The 18,596-nt window shown below is 43.4% G+C and overlaps 1 protein-coding gene across 1 annotated transcript in view; it reads right to left on the bottom strand.

Annotated features, from left to right (window-relative positions):
• Positions 1–18,596, bottom strand: part of larp1 (La ribonucleoprotein 1, translational regulator) — a 39,341-nt gene that overhangs the window by 3,565 nt on the left and 17,180 nt on the right. The window contains 19 exon segments of the mRNA XM_029447681.1: positions 93–128; positions 130–221; positions 350–459; positions 719–863; positions 995–1,152; positions 1,248–1,354; positions 1,439–1,644; positions 1,893–2,016; positions 3,627–3,953; positions 4,108–4,200; positions 4,698–4,879; positions 5,078–5,252; positions 6,124–6,268; positions 7,281–7,443; positions 8,702–8,851; positions 9,267–9,401; positions 11,560–11,722; positions 13,422–13,493; positions 17,040–17,105. Of these exon segments, the coding sequence (XP_029303541.1) occupies positions 93–128; positions 130–221; positions 350–459; positions 719–863; positions 995–1,152; positions 1,248–1,354; positions 1,439–1,644; positions 1,893–2,016; positions 3,627–3,953; positions 4,108–4,200; positions 4,698–4,879; positions 5,078–5,252; positions 6,124–6,268; positions 7,281–7,443; positions 8,702–8,851; positions 9,267–9,401; positions 11,560–11,722; positions 13,422–13,493; positions 17,040–17,105 (2,649 nt within the window).

Raw genomic sequence — 18,596 nt, 5'->3', positions numbered from 1 at the left:
CCGCTAAAGTGCTCAGGTGAAGTCTTGTTCTTTTCAAGGTCGCAGATTCCTGCCAACCAGCCTTTACAAACCCTGACGAATATTCTACTCACATCAATTCTGAAATCTTCCAGACGTTTAAACTTGCAGCATGTACTCGTGCAGCTTGGGGTCGATCTCCAAGGTCTTGGCTTTGGAGTATTTAAGGAAGGCCCAGAACTTCTCCAGTCCGTAAAGTTGGCCTGAGGACGGGAGACAGAAAAGAAGAAGGAAGGTTAGTGGACTCAGAGTCTGACAGTGAACCCTTTTCTATGAAAGAGGAAAACATGAGCAGAAACACATTAGTATTTGTGTTTGTGTGATTTCTTACCAGCCTCGTAGTCTTTCGTGGTCTCCTCCTGGAAGTCCTTAAAGATGTCTGGTCTGAACTTCCTCTCTAGACCGTAGCTGTAGTACCTGAACAGGCACTCCAAACCGTACCTGCAACAGACACAACAAGTTTACTTTAGTTTTATGTTCCCTTTACTGCTAACAAAGTCTGGTTCAATTACCCCCCCCATCTAAAGCTCACTGTCAATACTGATTTTAAGACGGAAGGTATAGACATATCTTGTTTGGTTAACTCCTCGACAACCATCCCATCGTTTCCTGAATCTAAAACGCTAGATACTACATCCATATACACCTGCCTTTAAAAAGTAAAACAAAAGAGCGTCCATCCATCGCTCACGGCTCTTACCTGTATCCTTCTTTCCCGTCCTCGACCACCAGCTGTCTGAACTCCTCGTACATCTTCCTGTTGAAGTGATCCCGCAGGAAAAATGACCAGAAGCGGAAGAGTGTGTTCATCTCCTGTGATTGGCCGATTCCCAGCCGCTTTCGCTCTGTGATTGGTTGAGAGAGGGGAGAGAAACAATCAAGACATCCCTGTATGACTTCACCGTTAATAAACACATTTGACTGATATTGAAAACAGATTAAAATGATAAAGAAGAAGAAGAAATCTTGAGGATACCATTTAGGCAGCGCCGGCGGTACTTGTGGTAAACGTGTTGCGTGAAGCCGTTCTCCTTGAGCAGCTCATGTGATGGGTGCTGGAACTTAGGGAGGGACTGAGGTGTGCAGCCAATGTTACCCAGGGCGGGGGTGCCCTCTGATGGGCTGGCGTTAGAGCTGAGAGGGAGAAAGGTGGAGGAGGAGAAGAGAGAGTGAGTACAACACGCATCAAATATTAGAGCTACCTCAGTGAAGTTAGTCCTGAGTCTCACCTGACGGAGGCAGTACGGGAGCGATGCTCTCTGGAGTCCATCACCCAGCCCACGTGACACTCCATGGGGGGGTTGGAGCCGTGTCGGGTCTTCCTCTTCCTGGGCGTCTGAAAGGTTAAAGAGATAATTAACATGTTAAGTCCACAAAAGTAGGTATTGGGACCACAGAAAAAGGTGACCTTCCATCTTACCTTGGCATCTACAGGTCGACTTTCCTTCACCACTGGGTAGAAGCGCGGCGTCATGGTCTGGTCCTTCCTGTGAGGTGTGCGAGGCGTGCGGGGCGTCCGGGCACTGCGGTAGTTGGGCGAGTCAGGCACGGTAGTCGGGAGCGAGCGAGCCATGGAGGAGGGCTCGGGGGCACCGAATAGTTTGTTCGCCAAAGCGTCTGTGGGGACTGAAGACGTGCAGAGAAAAGATTGATTTGAAGCAGCAGAGATGTTCACACTTTACATTTTCTGTAATGAGCTGCCTCAAGACTCTTGCAAGTCATTAAAACAGACAAACTAATGTCACAAGTCAAAGTATTGTATGCCATAACAATTTCATAATCCCATATGCCACACAAGTGGAACGAAAAAATTACATAAAAAACATAGTATGGTATGGCATGAAAGAAAATGATGTTGGTTTTCGTGTCCTTACTCAGCTGGGGTTTTGGGGGGCCTGGAGGGACTTCCTGGTTGGGGTCGACGGGGGGTTCGGGGGTCAGGCAGTCAAACTCGTCGCGGCTGATCAGGTGGACTTTCTTGAAGTTCTCCACCTCTTGCTGTAAAACGGAGAAAAACAGGCCTTAATTTTTCTTCTTCCTACAACTCTGATCGGCAAAGATCTGTAGAGAGTGAATTTATTTTTGGCTAAATGATAATAAAAAACATTTTTGCAAGGAGGGATAAGAAGTGTTTAGATACCAATACACATGAGGGAAGCAGAGTACACATAACATAAGAACTTCTGACAAATCTCTCAATAACACTGTAAGTTGTACTGAAAGTCAAGCTTTTTAACAAACATACATAAAGAGTAAACCAAAACAATAAAACATGAACTTGAACTTTGAGGAAAATGTTTACGTTAACAGACCTGATCTGCAGTAATCTGGAGATTGAGATGCAGCAGCAAAACATGGCTGCCAAAAACACTCTTTTCACCCTCATGTCGACGTCTCTCACGCTTCTGACACGAGTGACCCAACCAGCTGAGTTACATCAACACACAAAACCCTGAATTTTCCACGACTGAAGACCTGACAACAAAACCGTTACTGCTCCTCCTACACCAGCAGCTCAATATTAAAAACATACTGTAAACACACAACTACTCTACCAGTCCTTGAATGTTTCATGATGCACTCACACTCGCCCCTTCGTTCCACCAAGTGTCCTCAGATCTTTGAGCGTCCATCTTTGTCTCCCCCTGCAGCCCGTCGCCTCGACCCCTCAGGTCGAGGCCTTCTATGTGGGGTTTATTTATCAACAAGCGTCCCCTGTTCCACACGCAGCTGGATGTGTGCTGGCGAGCACGTGAAGGCCTCACAATGAGTTCAACAATGCTACAATGGGCGGCAATGACAACAAAACAAACTTTCTGTTCTGTGGAGAGTTTCCATATCCAGAAAAGGCTCTAAATCTACTCACCATCTGGTTCTGGGCAGAAACACCTCCAATCTGACACAACGCAACGTGGAAGCCGTCAGAAGAGCCTGACTTGACTTATGCATCACTACAGGTTGTGTTGTTGGATTGTGTTGCCTTCTGATACGTTCCCAGCTGGATCATGTGCTCCCAACACTCTCCATTGACACATGAAGACTCAACCAGAATGTCTCACTGGTACACGGGCTCAGTATATACACCTTTCTCTTGCCAAGAGAGTATGCCATTTTTCTGTTTTCTTTATCATTAAAAACCAGAAGAAAAAAACAATTCTCATGTGTGATGGATCATTTTAACAGTGTGACATGACATGTGACATGAAATACATATTTCTGTCTCCTAGTTGTGACTCTTCCAACTTTAATGCAAGCGGCCGTTTGCATCCTGAGGATCGGATTTTGAATTTACAGATTGTCATTTCAAAAGTTATTCAAATATAGGCGTCTTGTCTCAACTGGTGGTCCAATAGCATGTTTTTCATCTTATTGTTGCTATGTTTAACATTTATTTAATATTAATAACCAAACCTCGTGCATCACAGCTGCTCCTCAGACTGTGTTGAAGAAACCACCCTGGGGCTCTCTTACAATATAAACAGCCGTTTTCCCTTCTTCTAAATACGTTATGAACATTATTAAGCTCGGGTACATTTGAGTGTGAACACTCGGCGATCAAATCAATTACAAATGCTCGTTCATCGGTCAACCATGAAGCACGACCTCACCTTGATGGTGGCGTACTCGGGCTCGTACGTGTCGTCCCACAGGTCCTGCTCGTAGTAGAAGAGCCCGTCGTTGATCACTTTGACGAGCTCGTTGGTCAGCTTGGAGCGCGATGTGTGGTGGCCCGTGCGGTCGCCTCCCGGGTGCTTCCTCAGGTAGGGCGGCGTCTGCGTAACAATCAAGATCTTGTTGACGTCGTGGTCGTCGATCTCGCCGTCCGTCTCTTCGTCCGACCAGTCGGTGAAGGTGTTGCGCCGTCCGTCCATCTGCGCCATCTCCTCGTCGAACATGAAGTCGAGCTCCTCCGGTTCCTCCTGCTCCGCTCCCTCCTGATCAGAGATACAAAAAAGAAAAGAAATTGTTAGAGGCGCTAACCGTTACAGTATAACAGTTACTATACTAAATGACGAGTCGACAAAATAATAAAAAGGGATGACAAAAGAATGCTCTAAGAGGACCGCTTTGTTCTGAAATAGTTCACACCTTAGTTCCTGTGGTAGCAGGGGAGGGCGAGGAGCCAGGCTGAGGCACTGGGGAGCGAGTCAAGTCATCCTTTTCCTTCTGCAACGAGGGGGCCTACATCAGTCAATCAACACCGACCACACAGGGCGAGGAAGAGGGAGGAGGAGGAGATGAAATGAAAGGGTGGAGGAATGATACCGACATGACAAGTTAAGTATAAGATGAGAAATAAATGAACAGTAGGTTTCTTGAGCAAAGAAATGCATGAAACAAAAAAAAGATGTGCTGAAAGTTTAATAATGTAATAATAAAAAACAATGCCTTATGACTACATGCCAGCATAAATGTGCATCGTTTGTAGGTTTGAATTATGTTTTAAATTTAATTTAACTAACCCTAACCCAACTAAACGATTAATAGACTAATTGTTTCAGCACTAATCGTCTGGCACAAAGACAGTGTCGACGTGTTTCATCAGGACAATTCTTTATCAAGTTGTCAGCGACACGTTTCTGCCGGCAAGTGTTCACGTGGCATCATGGTCAACGTAAAACCCCGGGATGGAAACTCAAGTCTAAATGATCACAGGGATGAGTGACACTGAACTTCACCTTCTCTGCGCTGACCTTGGGTCTGGCCGGGGAGGGTCTGGGCCTCTTCTTGACCTCGATCCAGCACTCGGAGTCCAGGTCGGGGAGGCTGGCGGAGAGGCCCTTGGGCATCGTCTTGAGGTTGGAGGTGTCTTGTTCAGTCTTGCTGTGTTTCCTCACCGGTGTGGAGGACCTGGGAGAGCCTGCAGCAGACACACGAGTCCAAGGGAACATTTGATATGATTACTTGAAGCACTTGAAGATTTGTTTAGCTCGTCACGGTGCAAGTATTCGAACAGTTATCCTAAACAACATAAGGCGGATGCTACAGCAGAACCTCATAGTTTGACCCATATTTCAGTTTAATATACGATTCTATTAAAGTAGATCAGACTGTTCACCTCCGGGCTCATCGTTCATCTGCCTCGGGATAAACTCGGGGCAGTTGATGAGCTGGGAGAAATCGGTGGGGGGTTGGTTAAGCATGGCCAGTCCCGGGAGAGGCCACTTCTCTGGGTCCACCTTCCGACGGATCTTCATGTCGATCACTTCCACTTCCTTACTGTCCTTCAAAGACTGACAGGAGAGACGGCGGGTTAGTCTGTGCGATAACAACAGAAATGCAGCAACATCTCCGCATGAAGGAACTCGTGTTTATGTTGTAATCCTGTCAAATGTGACTTCAGCTTCTTTCCTTATGATGAAGAGCTTAAAAGATCAACTCGGAAGTGTGAAGAACAAAGTCTTGATTTTAGAATGACAGTCCTGTGCTTGGTCTGCTTTGCTTTCACACCACAAAACAAACCACGGCAGCTTCCGTAGAACTGGAACAAGGTCTGACTTTTGCATTATTGGAAATGACAAATAATTTAAAAAGGAACAGAACATTTTGGGAAGCTTTGGATGAGACGATTGATAGCACTCATGTCGGTCCAGTCACTGTGAAGCTGCAGCCAGTTAGCTTAGCATAACGACAGCTAGCTTGACTCCAAATACGCCAACCAAATCTTTGGAAAGCATAATAATTTAGACGTAATATCTTGTTTAATGCGTACAAAAGCCTAAATGACAATTTGCAAGTCAGGAAATAAGTCTGGCACATGGCTAATAAATGAACTTCTACTTTGAATTTAAGTTCTCAGAGCCGTTTCCTGAGGTGTGTTTGGCTACGAGAGCTTTTTCTTTTGACAGCATTCAGTTAGTTAGTTCTCCTGTAATGACTTTATATGCCTTTACCTGGAATAGTAGCTGATGTAGCTCACCTCCTGGTTCAAATGGTCATATGTACTTTAATAGTGCGTTGTGATATTTGTGCCTCATCAAACCTTGAATTCAATCATCCATTAGGAAGAAAACAGTTGCTCTGAATCAGTTTGGACTCCGTTAACCACATCACCGCTGAAATGATGTTTCTACAACCTCACTGATCTCTTTTAAACGCGCTTACTTCCATGATGAGGTTGACGTCAGTGGTGAGGGCCTGCACTCTGTGGAAACTGGCGACGAGTCCGATGGGCAGGAAGCCCTCCTGGTCCATCTTCCTCCGCAGGAAGAAGTCACGCTCCAGGTTGTCCAGGCTGAAGTAGTACTCACTAAAGAAGGGGGCAAAGGAACAAGGAAACAAATCAGCTGTTTGTTTGTCTTTTCCTTTCAACTTTTCCTGCGTCATGGAAGCAAAAGAGACAAATGAGAAGCACCCAGTCAGATGACGAGGAGAAGAAATGAGAACAGGACTGCAATAAAACATTTAGTAAAAACAGGCATTGCTTTTCCAAGCGTGCCACATGGAACTCAATACCTCCCAAGGAACCACTAATCAAAACCAGAATATTTGACAGGATTTCAAAGTCTCTGAGTAACTTGATACAGATTTAAACTGAAGGGGGCCCCCGAGTGCACACACGGAAACCGTTATGCTCGTCTCCACACACTGACGAGTCTACGTCTGCTAAACCTTGACGGCAAATCTGTCGTGGTTGAGTAAGAAGCAGTATTCAGGGGAGATGCACATTTGTTTCCAGCATTGTTATTTTACGTACAGAAGTGTTTTTTATACTATTACTGTCACAACTTATCCTGTTACGTTAGAGGCCAGAGATCTCCAAACTCTGGCCTCTAACATGGAGCAAGAAGAAGAAGAGTATAGCTGCATTTATCGTACCTTTCAAGACCTACAGAAGCCCTGATGGAAACAGCTCCCTGAACACATGACAAGCGTGCAGTCTGAACTGTAGTCGAGTGAGAAGATGAACAGGAGGACAATGCTAAAAGCAGATTATTTAATCATACATAACGTAATGTTACTTAAATAAGTGAATAAAGTTCCAGACGTACTGCGACTCCAGCAGTTTGTTCACAGGTTGTTTGTTCGCTATGGATTCATTATTTTCTGTCTTTCTTTTGCTTTGCTTCAATGCTGAGATCAGAGTTGTGAAAGTAATCTTCATTGATGTTTAGTCAGAGAAGAGACATGAAGTCCTCATCACTTCTACAGCACGTCTGCAGGTTAGCGCTGACTGCAAACCTGCACCACTGAAAGACTTGGAAGAACTACGTTGCATTCAAAACGTGGGGTGTTTTAGCACCGCCTCCGTCTCAACTTACATCTGCCTCTTGATGTAGTCCTTCAGATGGTCCTGGTCGACGGAGAAGAGGTCGTTGCTGCTCATGTTGTCGTAGTAGTAGGTCACGGTGTTGCCAAACTTCTGGCTGGAAGATCCCTCTTTCATATCGTAGGACTTGTAGCCGTAGTGGTAGTCATAGTGGCCTTGAAGGGACAGAAACAGGCAACAGATTTAGATTGGCTCCTCAAATTCAAACATTATTTAGTTTTATGAAACATTTAACTTTCACATTGTATTTGAGAACGTATAATAGGCCCATCACATGTCGCTGTATGATCTGTGGTTCCTTTCCTGAATGACCTTAAAAGAGCTTAGAGAGGAAATGTAGTCGCTGACAAATGTGTGAGTGTACTCGAGGAGGTGGAAACACACACACACACAAGATACGAGTAAACAAACAAAGACAAAGTTCATCTGCTCAGCATCTACTTGAAAATCACCAACGTGTCCTCGAGGAGAAAGGAAGGACGTAAAACTGGACTTAATGGACGATTTCTTCCTCCGGGGAGTCGATTGTAATCTTTGTTTTGCTTCACTCTTGTAAAAAACATTGAACGGTAGCAGTGCTTCCTCAACCTCAGTCTGGGGGAGGAGAGTCAGGGAGGAGGAGGCGGCTAAACCGAGAGAGTAAGTTGGAGAAGAGAGAGAGGAGGGGGGGGGGGGGGGGGCAGGAGGAAAAGACAATGTGCATGAAGAGAGAGTGAACAAACCAGGGAGGGAAGAGAATGAGAAACCTGCCAAAACCAACAGGCCTTCAGGGAAACCTGCTTCTGCTGCTGGATCCAACAGGCCTCTCCTCATTCCAACACTCACCCGTTGTTATTGCACTTTTTTGTTTTCACTGTAGCCTCTGTGGGGCCAGTTAAAGATAACCAACCAGCCAGTCTGAGAGCAGAGTCAGTCCAAACATTGGACTTATGATTGCAGCTCTAATATCACCGAGCCTTAACACAATGTAAAAGTGACTTTTGTTTTATTGCTTTGCTTCAATGCTGAGATCAGAGTTGTGAAAGTTCTCTTCATTGATGTTTAGTCAGAGAAGAGACATGAAGTCCTCATCACTTCTACAGCACGGCTGCAGGTTCAGTCTGAATAAATAGGCTTAATCTCATTGGCTTAATCTCATTGAGTTTGTCCTGCGTGTCAGTTTGTATATAGTTTAAGTCACTGTGTGAACGTCACAATGAACCAGTCCTTCTACTGGTACATTTTTGAAGTGGTGAAGTTTCAGGAAACAAAAAAAGGGGTCTGGTGGCCACATGAGGAAGGCCAAGAAAAGAAAGTTCTAATTAAAAAAAGAAAATGTTGAGAACAGAAAAAGTTTTTTTTTAGTTTTATATCCAAGTTGTATTTAACGTTTGTTTCGTGTCCTACGGGCGAAGAACAAAACCCCACACATACCTCTCCCGCCTCTGCCTCGTCCCCGGCCTCTTCCTCTTCCACGTCCACGACCTCTGAACCCTCCACGGAACGGCGCTCCCTCGCTCTTCACGCTCGACACCTCGTCGTGGTCGTCACGCCACTCCCTCTCGTACTTTTGGCTGTGCCAGTCTGTGGGGAAACAAACGGCAACAAACACATCACCACATCTGGACTAGTGGAACAAAACGACCATCAACTTGAGTTTGCAGAATTGTTGCCGTTTCTAGTCAGTCTAGTTATCAAAGCAGAAGTAGCAGATTAGTAGGAGCCGACATAGATCTCTCCACATCCTGCTGCCGAGTCATGCACGCCGTCTCAACCAGCTAAATGCAGTAATGTCGGCGATTAGATCAGCAGCTACAGATGCCGTTATACGGACGCATCAAACAACATAACTAATGTTTATAACTTCTGGCATTTAAAGCTTCATGTTAAACCAGCTGGGTGAGATTTCTTCATGCTACTTCAAATTCATTTTCAGACTTTTTGTTGCCGCTGTAATTCTCTACCCGTCAGCAGCTGTAAGTAACCTGAACAGACTGACCTCTGAGGTCGTTCCTGGCGTTGGGAGGCAGGCGGGGGTTTTCGTTCTGTCTGCTGTTGTTCCTGGAGGCCGAGCGCTCCCTGGGACCCTCGGACTTTACCTCGATCATCAGGGGAACCCACTTCTGCTTGTTTCCTGTTTGCGAAGATAGACATTTAGAAAACATTCCCTCATTTAAACGCCAATTCAGTTTTGAATTCTGAAAGGTGTCTGCAGGAATCACCTAAATCTTTTCAGAAAATATATTAGCAGGTGGAAAAAATGTTTATTTTCTGCCTAAAACACACTTTATATTTGATCATCTTGATCAAAAACCACCAAACTAAAATATTTATGGCTACAGGTAAAGAGCAGTTACCAAAGGCTGGCTTCAGAGGACCCCTACTGTCGACCTTTCCATTGACACAGTTGACTATCTACACATAGAAGAGATGGACTATATAAAGACAGGTGGTAGGAAATACTGGAGGAAATTGGCTGATTGGAAACAAGCAAAGTTTTGTCATTTTTTAGTAAAACATTCTTTATTTCTCGTTTAAGGAGCAACAGCACCTCCATTTACTGTGAATCCGTCTGTGCTTAATTAGTCCTCATGTTTGTTTTCTGTGTTTTTATTTAATTAAGAGAACTCTTTAAGCAAATACCAAACTTTCATTATCACGAATTGTGATCATAACTGAGCCTTTGTGTTGAAGCAGCACAAAGTCTGCTGTAGTACCTCTGCTGGCCAGCAGGGCGCATCAGTGGTCTGTTTGAACAGCAGCGGGCTTCAGGAGTGTTTGTGCGAGTGAGAGTGGGACAGATAACACTAAAGCAACGAGAGAGGAAATGACGGCCTGTTTTAAGTGACGTGGCCCTGTGTCTATCTGCTGACTGGGTAGGTAAGGGAAGGAGAGGGAGGTAGGATAGGAGGGAGAGAATAAAGTGGAAGAGAAGAAGAACGTGGACCCACAGATGACGAGGGGTCACGACGACAGTAGCTACAACATGTAAAATACAGCAAGAACAATATAAAAACCAGCTAAATATACTTTGTACAGTCACAGATATTCTGTATCAGTAATGTGAGGAATCAGATTGGGGAACAGCAAGATGAACGGCCACATTGTTGTGTTTCTGCGATCAATCAAGCTTCGACTCCTTTCAAAGTGAAAACCACAGCACAACCGATTCTAAAATTAGTCGGGGGCGACCAATTTATGGTTCAGTGAGAACGTGATGTTTGTTTTGTTTGTTTACTTGCTTCAAGGCTGAGATCAGAGTTGTGAAAGTTCTCTTCATTGATGTTTAGTCAGAGAAGAGACATGAAGTCCTCATCACTTCTACAGCACGTCTGCAGGTTAAGTCTGACGGATACACCTCCATTCAAATATATATAGACGGTATACGCCGATACGCACGTTCGGAAAACTAGAACTAGAAAAAGTTCCCTGTGGTGAGATCCCCACCATCGCCTTTCGTCTGCCAGTATTGTTTCAGGGAATAAAAAAAGGCAGATGACCACGAGAGAGAAGCAGGAAGTCCCCACAAAAAAACAAACCTTTCAATGCTGCCAAAACTGCAACCAGCCATCACAAACTTCTCCTCTAGTCGTGAGTTATACCTCACATTTATATTTTTTATATATATATATATATTTTTTATATATATATATATATATATATATATATATATATATATATATATATATATATATATATATATATATATATATATATATATATATATATATATATATATATATATATATATATATATATATAGTTTATAGTTTATAGTTTTTAAAAAGGAAGCGACATTTAAAACTGACCGTCATTGTTGAGGCTCTGAAAATCAGCAAAGTTGAGTTTTAAGACAACAACATTGAGCTAGGAAATAGTAACGTTGTGTGTTTTTATTTCAATGTGTCAATGCAAACTAACAGACTGTGCTGCCCTTATATTCTTTAACCGTTTCCCGTCTAGTTTAACTGACATGACGATATCTTCATCTTCAATTGTGACTCGTCAATCAAGGCTCACTTGAGCTTTAGTGGTTTCGTCATAATATTTAACAAACGTAACTTTTTTGGAAAACCCACAGAGGAAAATGATGAGGGAAACAATACCAGGGAAACTCCGCAAAGTATTACAAAGAGTGAAAGTGTTTGAGGCGACTCAGTTAGGTTGACGGGTTAAAATAAATACATTACTAATTCCAATAGCCTCTTTATAGCAAGTACCATAAAAAAAAGAATTGGCACTTGATGCTATTTAGCGACGATTTGTTTTCTTAGCATGCTAAACATAGTCACCTTTTTTCTTGGGTCCGTTCTTCTGGGAGTCGTCGTCGCCGTTCTTCTCCTCTCCGGAGTCGTCCGACTTGGCCTTCAGGTTCTCCTTGCTCTCCTCGTTGCTCTCCCGCTTCTCCTTAGACTCCTTCGACTCCTTCTTGACCGTCGTCGTCTTCTTAGGAGCCTGGAGAGGACACATGTTGGGACATTTAGAAGAAAAAAAAGAGCTGTAGAACCAGTTCAGTCCATCAAAAAGGAGACTGAAGAACCTGTTCAAGCCAAACAAGAGTTATCGGGGACTTTGCACAAAACATTTTTACAGGACATGAAAAGCAGTAATTAGTGCCACAGATACAAAGTTATATTCTCACACAATCACGTTATTTTCCGATTTCGCAAAGTGGAATCTGAGCCTAAAATCAAATATGTTGTTGGTTAAACATACACAAGAAGATTACAGTCATGCAGACTGGTCGCTTAACCCCAAAAGATGGAGCTATGCTACTCATGTGAAGCTCTGGAGTTCTCAGCATGCCAAAGCGGTGGGCATCGAGCTCCGATGAGATACTTGAACTTTAATTTGAACTTTTCCAAAACCATACAGTTCGACTTTTTGCGTTTTAATAATAAATCGTATATTGTATTTTTAGCCTCAGCATGATATCATGTCTGTAGTAGCCTGACAAATGACTACTTTCACAGTCAACTGGATGTTAGCTGATAGAAGCTGCTTACGACAGTCGTCATATTAGCTAGCTAGAAGTGAGAAGCTTTGTCTAACTCTGCGAAATAAAACAAAACAGGGATTTTGAGCAGTAAATCTGCATGGCAACAATAATTAAGGGACCGGGTGGGGCTTAGCGAACAGTCAACTGTTTCAGATGACGGGATCTTCCTTTAGCAATATCCTTATCTGAGCATATATAGCACTAGAAAACATAGCATTACTCGTGTACATATTCTACGACTACACAGCGTAATGGGATTAAATTCTCAAACAAGTTCAGCTGCTCATCAGTGCTGCGGCAGCTCAGCTATCAGTGACGGACGTATCATCAGTTTGACACTCCTGAGTGGTTTGCAAAGGAGTCATGCAAAGCATTAGACTCGAGACGAGTAAGTAACGTGAGGTTCAACACATAGCGCACACACACAGTGACACTCAGCTTTCAAAGTATCAAATCGCAACAGTGTTAACATTTTTGCTTCACCGAACATCCAACAGCAATGGAGGCACGATCAACTCTGCTGCGCAAATCATAACCTTCATGAAATGCACCGGTTTTTAAATGATTATGATTTGACTGGTGGAGGAATGATTTTAGAAAAAGCCGAAGGATCACATTTCAATTCTAACTCAAGGATTTGTACTCGTCGCAGGCTGCAGTGCTTCTGATCCTCTTTACGTTTGGTTGCTTCACAGGTTAATCGTGTGTGTAATGACACGTTACAGATTTCATCTGTCCTCTCTGTTAAAGAGAAGCATTTCTGTAGTTAATCATAGATGGCAGTTGGTTTGTTATGGCTTTATTCAGGCATAATAGGACAAATGCACAAAGAGCCACAACACTTGTGGGATGCTTAGATACGCCCTTTTCTATTTGTTGGATAGTAAATCTTGCTTCTTATTCATAATGTCTGACTAATGACTACAAAGTGAGGTGAATGAATCATTTTCACAGAGTTATGAGATGAGAACAATCTTAATCTGAATTCTCCTCACTTTGTGTAAGGAGCCATCAAGCAGGCTTTAACTGACCATTACATTGTTTTATGTTTCTTTCTTTGTGTGTTGTTGAATTATTATTATTTATTTGTTAACCTATTACTGGTATAAGAAGGTAGGCAGGCTGCAGGTTTCACAGGCTGCAGGTGGAACTTACAGTGGATCTCCACGAGTCTTTGACCTGCCTGACAGTCGGCGGGCAGGTCACGGTCTGTGTCACTGCCTCGATCTGAACAGAGGGAGGGAAGAGCAGTTTAGTGAGGACAATGAGGTGGACCATGATGTACACACACACACACACACATTCATACTGTATGAAGAAAATGTATTAACACGAAGCTTGCTTTTAAGAAAGAAATCTCCTGCTAAGTAGTTTTAAATGGACGCAACATAAACCTTCAATGTTTGGGGACTTTTTCAGGCCCCAAAGTGATTTTACAAGTCCTTCCAAGCCCCTGCTGTTATAATCCAGTCCTTTTGTGCCACGGCTGGAGTGAATAAAACGTAACTATTGCCTCTTTAAAAGCTTGTCTGTGCAGTGTTGCTCTGCTCCAACAACAAAAGGGCAATACGCTTTGTCCTGTTGCCATCAAACACAGCGATGATGCCAAATGGATGCTGCACAAGCTGTGGATAATAAGAAGCATCTGCTGCGTCTACAGTCCACTAAGCTCCCTCTGGGTTTTACAAAGTACATCCCATATCATCTCAGTGGCTAAATGGCTAATGTGTCATTACACCAAGACAGGCACACATTTCTTTCTGGTTTATTGCTTTGGATTTTGCACAGATGGGAATAAAATGCAACTTTATTTTAAGCGAGGACAGAGAGGTGTGAAATGACAGAAATGAGCCATCAGATTAGAAGACTGTGTTTAAAGCTCAGGTGTGAGAGTTTTCTTAATGAATCAATAAAAGACATGTGGTGAAACGGCAGAGGGGAATGGCGACGGTAATGGCGAGATCAGGGGAATGCCGATTCATTCTCCTTCCACCGCAGGAAGCCACTGATGAAGCTTCTGTTACGGACTCCTGAACACATCTGCAGCGCAAACCACCGACACAACAAACCAAACGGACAACCTTTTCACTCTGGACACAAACGGACAACACAATGGGGTGACAACAAAAACACAAAAGCTTAATCCACACCTTGTGGACTGAACACAACCATGCAAGCCAAAACCGTCATTGTAAAGAGAGAAAAGGTGATAACTGTGATAGAGGAGTCTATTTGAATCCCTTAATGTGAGAGGGAATTGCTTGCATTGTTCGATCCGCAGTCCAAACTTAAACATATGCAACTTACAATGTTTTACAGAGAAAAATCAACACATTTTAAAAGCGGCGCCAGACTTGATTAAAGATTAACCAATTATCAAAATTGCTGTCAAAAGTAGATTTCTGTTGATTAATTACTTGCTTCAAGGCTGAGATCAGAGTTGTGAAAGTTCTCTTCATTGATGTTTAGTCAGAGAAGAGACATGAAGTCCTCATCACTTCTACAGCACGTCTGCAGGTTAAGTCTGACGGATACACCTCCATTCAAATATACAGACGGTATACGCCGATACACACGTTCTGAAAACACATAACTGAACTGGTAACTAGAAAAGGTTCCCTGTGGTGAGACCCCCACCATCGCCAGTATCGTTTCTGAATCCCTTAATGCAAGAAGGTCCTTTTATACTGAAAAGGCTTCAATGTGATGTTAAATGAAGGCTGCTTGCTTTGTTTGATCCGCAGTGCAAACTCAATCTCTAAAGCGAAACCCTGCAAACAGAAACCCCTCCTTTATCAATGCTCAATGTCCATTTCCCAGTGTGCATAATGAGTGGAATTCAGCAACTGATTTACAGCTTTAAATGTTACGTGGTGGACAGTGAACTGCAGCCCACTAAGAATAGCAGCAACACTAATCCAGGGGTGGTTTATTGAAGGGGGACCCCTAAAAAGGACATCCCTTCCCAGGCCTTGGTCACCAAACTCCGCCCCCCTTCCCCACCTACGATTTCTGCCACCGAAGCCGCCGTTTATTCCTGGCTCTGATTAAGTGACCCACATTTTACTGCTCGGGTACATGCAGCACTCCCTCATGTTCGCTCAGAACCGGCTGCCTAAAATAGGTGAGGTCACCGGGATCAATCTCCCGGTGACATACTATCGCTCAGAGATCATAAATAGAAAATGTCTCTTGAGGGGTGATTTATTACTGCTGCTACTGTAAGGCGACACAGATTAGACGCATCCCCTGTCGGAACAACAGCTGTAGGGGACGAGTGAATAAGTATAGAGGGAAGCGGGTCAGGATGTTGGATGTGTGGTGAAGGGTGCTCGGTGGGACTCCACTGTAGAGCTGGTACGCGACAGGTGTCTAAGGCTCCACACTTTCTGTTCCACGTTTTTCCTTATGTCAACTGAGAGTCTAGATATTGGACAGCCAGACATGTGCAATGAGGAGCAAACAGTCTGTATTTATTCGTTTTCATTATCGGTTAATCTATTTATTGCCTAATCATTTGGTCAACAAAAATGCCACATCACAAGCCTTGGGTGACATTTTCAAATGTCTCGTTTCGTTCAATCAACAACAAACAAAACAACCTCAAAAGATGTTCAATTAATTATCGCATGAGAGAAAGAGAAGATACAAATCCTCACAAAGAAGAAGCTTAGACGAGGAATGTGTCGGCATATTTGATGTTTAATACCAAGACAGCATGCTAAAGTTATTTTTTCCATTATATCCATTTATCAGAAAGTATATTTTAGTTATAATCCCTCACATTTAGATTTTTCTTCTTCCAAATTATTGATCGTCTTCTTACAATTTCAGAGACACGATCGATTTCAGAGATCCCTGCTTTGAGGTCAGCCATCTTTGTTTTCTCTCCAAAGTGTCCAAGAGAATCTGCCACGGTGGTGAGCCTGGACCCCATCCCATAAAAACAATAAACATGCAGTCCCGAGGACACAAAGTGGGGCCAGCAGAAGCAGACTGCTCTGTCTGGACGTGCTGCTGAGCTGCTGTGTAATTACAGCCACTAAAATACCTATTGTAGAAAACGACACGCATCCACTGCAGCGAAGTGTAGCAGGACCAGCTGAGCGGCTCCTTCAGATTGGCTGGGAAATTATTATAATTTGGGACTACAAGTACAATTCTCTTTTTATAAACAACTCACTGTGTTGTCACCCATGTCGAATTAATCTTTTAACTACTTCTGTTCACCTGCTTCTCTTGATAAACGGGTAACAGAGACAAATTCCTTTTCTCCCTTTTACCTGCTTGCCGTTATTATTAAGGATTATTTCCTGACATCATACCACAGCTCTTGTTCAAGCTTATGAAAGCAGCAAGTCGTACATACAACACTGTCACATCATTACCACCGAGGTATCAAGATGTTGTTATGATCACCCGGCTCTAACTCAGGAGTGTGCTGCAGACACGAGGTTGATTTTGGTTCCCATTGTCCCGTCACTTAAAAGACAATGAAGTTCTAATCCTGTGTCCTTGTCAGGCTGGCTGCAAGTTTCAAGTTATGCATTATTGTCATATAGTCATTGGCAATAACATTCTTAGTACAAATGAGAATCCAAAAGGAGGTTGAGACACGGCAGCCGTCTTCCGCGCCATCGTACAAAGAAGCAGCAAATAGGAAAGCGTTCAGTGGTCCAGGTCCCTAACAGACACCACCCTCGTGTCAGTGTGTTCTCTATGCTGTACGTCACCTGGGACTCAACACCTCTCATACAAACAAAAAACACCCACCTGCATGTCTTTAGTTGCGATCTCCCCTGGAGTCGGCCAGCTGTTGGCGTCGCCAAAATCTCCAACCTGATGAACAAAACAAACAAACAAAGTTGTGTTAGCAGGAGTGTAACAGGTGTGTGCTCAACTCTATCCAAGATCACACCTTCAGTGTGGATATACAAGGGTACAAATGTAGGATTAGAGATTTACTGCACACTGCTGCTACAGAAAGAAGGGAAGAGATGTAAAAAAGTGTTCGAACTAAGATTATCTTCTGAGGGAAGTATGTTGCCATGCTGCATGTTGACTGGTTTTACACATTGTTCCTCCGTTTACACCAGAGGTGTCAAACTCATTTTAGTTCAGGGGCCACATACAGCTAACTCACAGCATAATAACCTATACATAACGACAACTCCAAATGTTTCCCTTCGTTTTAGTGCAAGAAAGTACATTCTGAAAATCATTATCATTTACATATGTGCATTACAACTTACAGAGCACAGTGCATCTACAAAGGCACAAACAATTTGTCACAGGTATCTGGAACAGTATTTTACTTTATGATGAAAACAACTCATTTTTACACTTTGCAAAGTCATCCCGCGTTTGACACCCCTGGTTTACACCATATATTTAACAGCCAAACTTAAAATGTTGAGTAAAAATGATTGCAATGAACTTTTCTGCATAGAGTGAAAAGAAAAAACATTACCTTTTATTAAACGACAGGTAATATTTTATCATTTCACAGCGAGAAAACAACTCAATCGTCTCATCTATCGTAAAACCTTGTGCAACCCAACAGACACTTCCTTATCTTCATTGTTTTTCCAACTTACCTTCTGTCAACAACCTACTTTTTTCATTATCTTTACCCCATATGTTGCTTGTGATTTGTCTATTTCACTTTTGCAACACTTCACTTAACAAAGGGGGGGGTGGTCATAAAAGTGTGTGGTGAAGGTGGGGTTAACAACCCTGAGTGCAACAGCAGAGCTCCTGCAATCAAGGTAGGAAGTTGTGAATGAAACGCTTTGGGGAACAAACAAACGTTTGCTTCATGTGCCGAGCCATTGGCTCACCAGGAACTCACATTTGCATTCCAGGAAGTGTGAAGGGAGGTTAACGCACAGCTTGAGGCATGGCAGATAAATACCAGCACTATGACTGCACATACCGTCACCGAGCTGTGATGAAGCTCTGAACTAATGAAGATGTTCTGTTTTGCCCCAGAACAAATTGTGTGTGTGTGTGTGTGTGTGTGTGTGTGCGTGTGCGTGTATGCGTGTACGCGTGTGTGTGTGTGTGTGTGTGCGTGTGCGTGTACGCGTGTGTGTGTGTGTGTGTGCGTGTACGCGTGTGTGTGTGTGTGTGTTACATAAATATGATATGGTGTAATATTGTCAATACAGTGTTTTAATCCTCACAAGATCAACTCTGTAATCATCCAACCGCCTTCATGATAGTCATTAACTTGGGAGTTACCCCTCTTACACCCATCTTATCTGACGTGAATGCGTCTTTACGCCGTCTTAGAGGAAGCCCAGCAGGCACCAACCAGGGCCAACTTTG

The sequence above is a fragment of the Cottoperca gobio genome, chromosome 14 (assembly GCF_900634415.1).
Source record: "Cottoperca gobio chromosome 14, fCotGob3.1, whole genome shotgun sequence".
In the NCBI taxonomy this organism is placed as follows: Eukaryota; Metazoa; Chordata; class Actinopteri; order Perciformes; family Bovichtidae; genus Cottoperca; species Cottoperca gobio.
The sequence above is the reverse complement of the archived record's forward strand: the minus strand, read 5'-3'. Positions and strand labels throughout refer to the sequence as shown.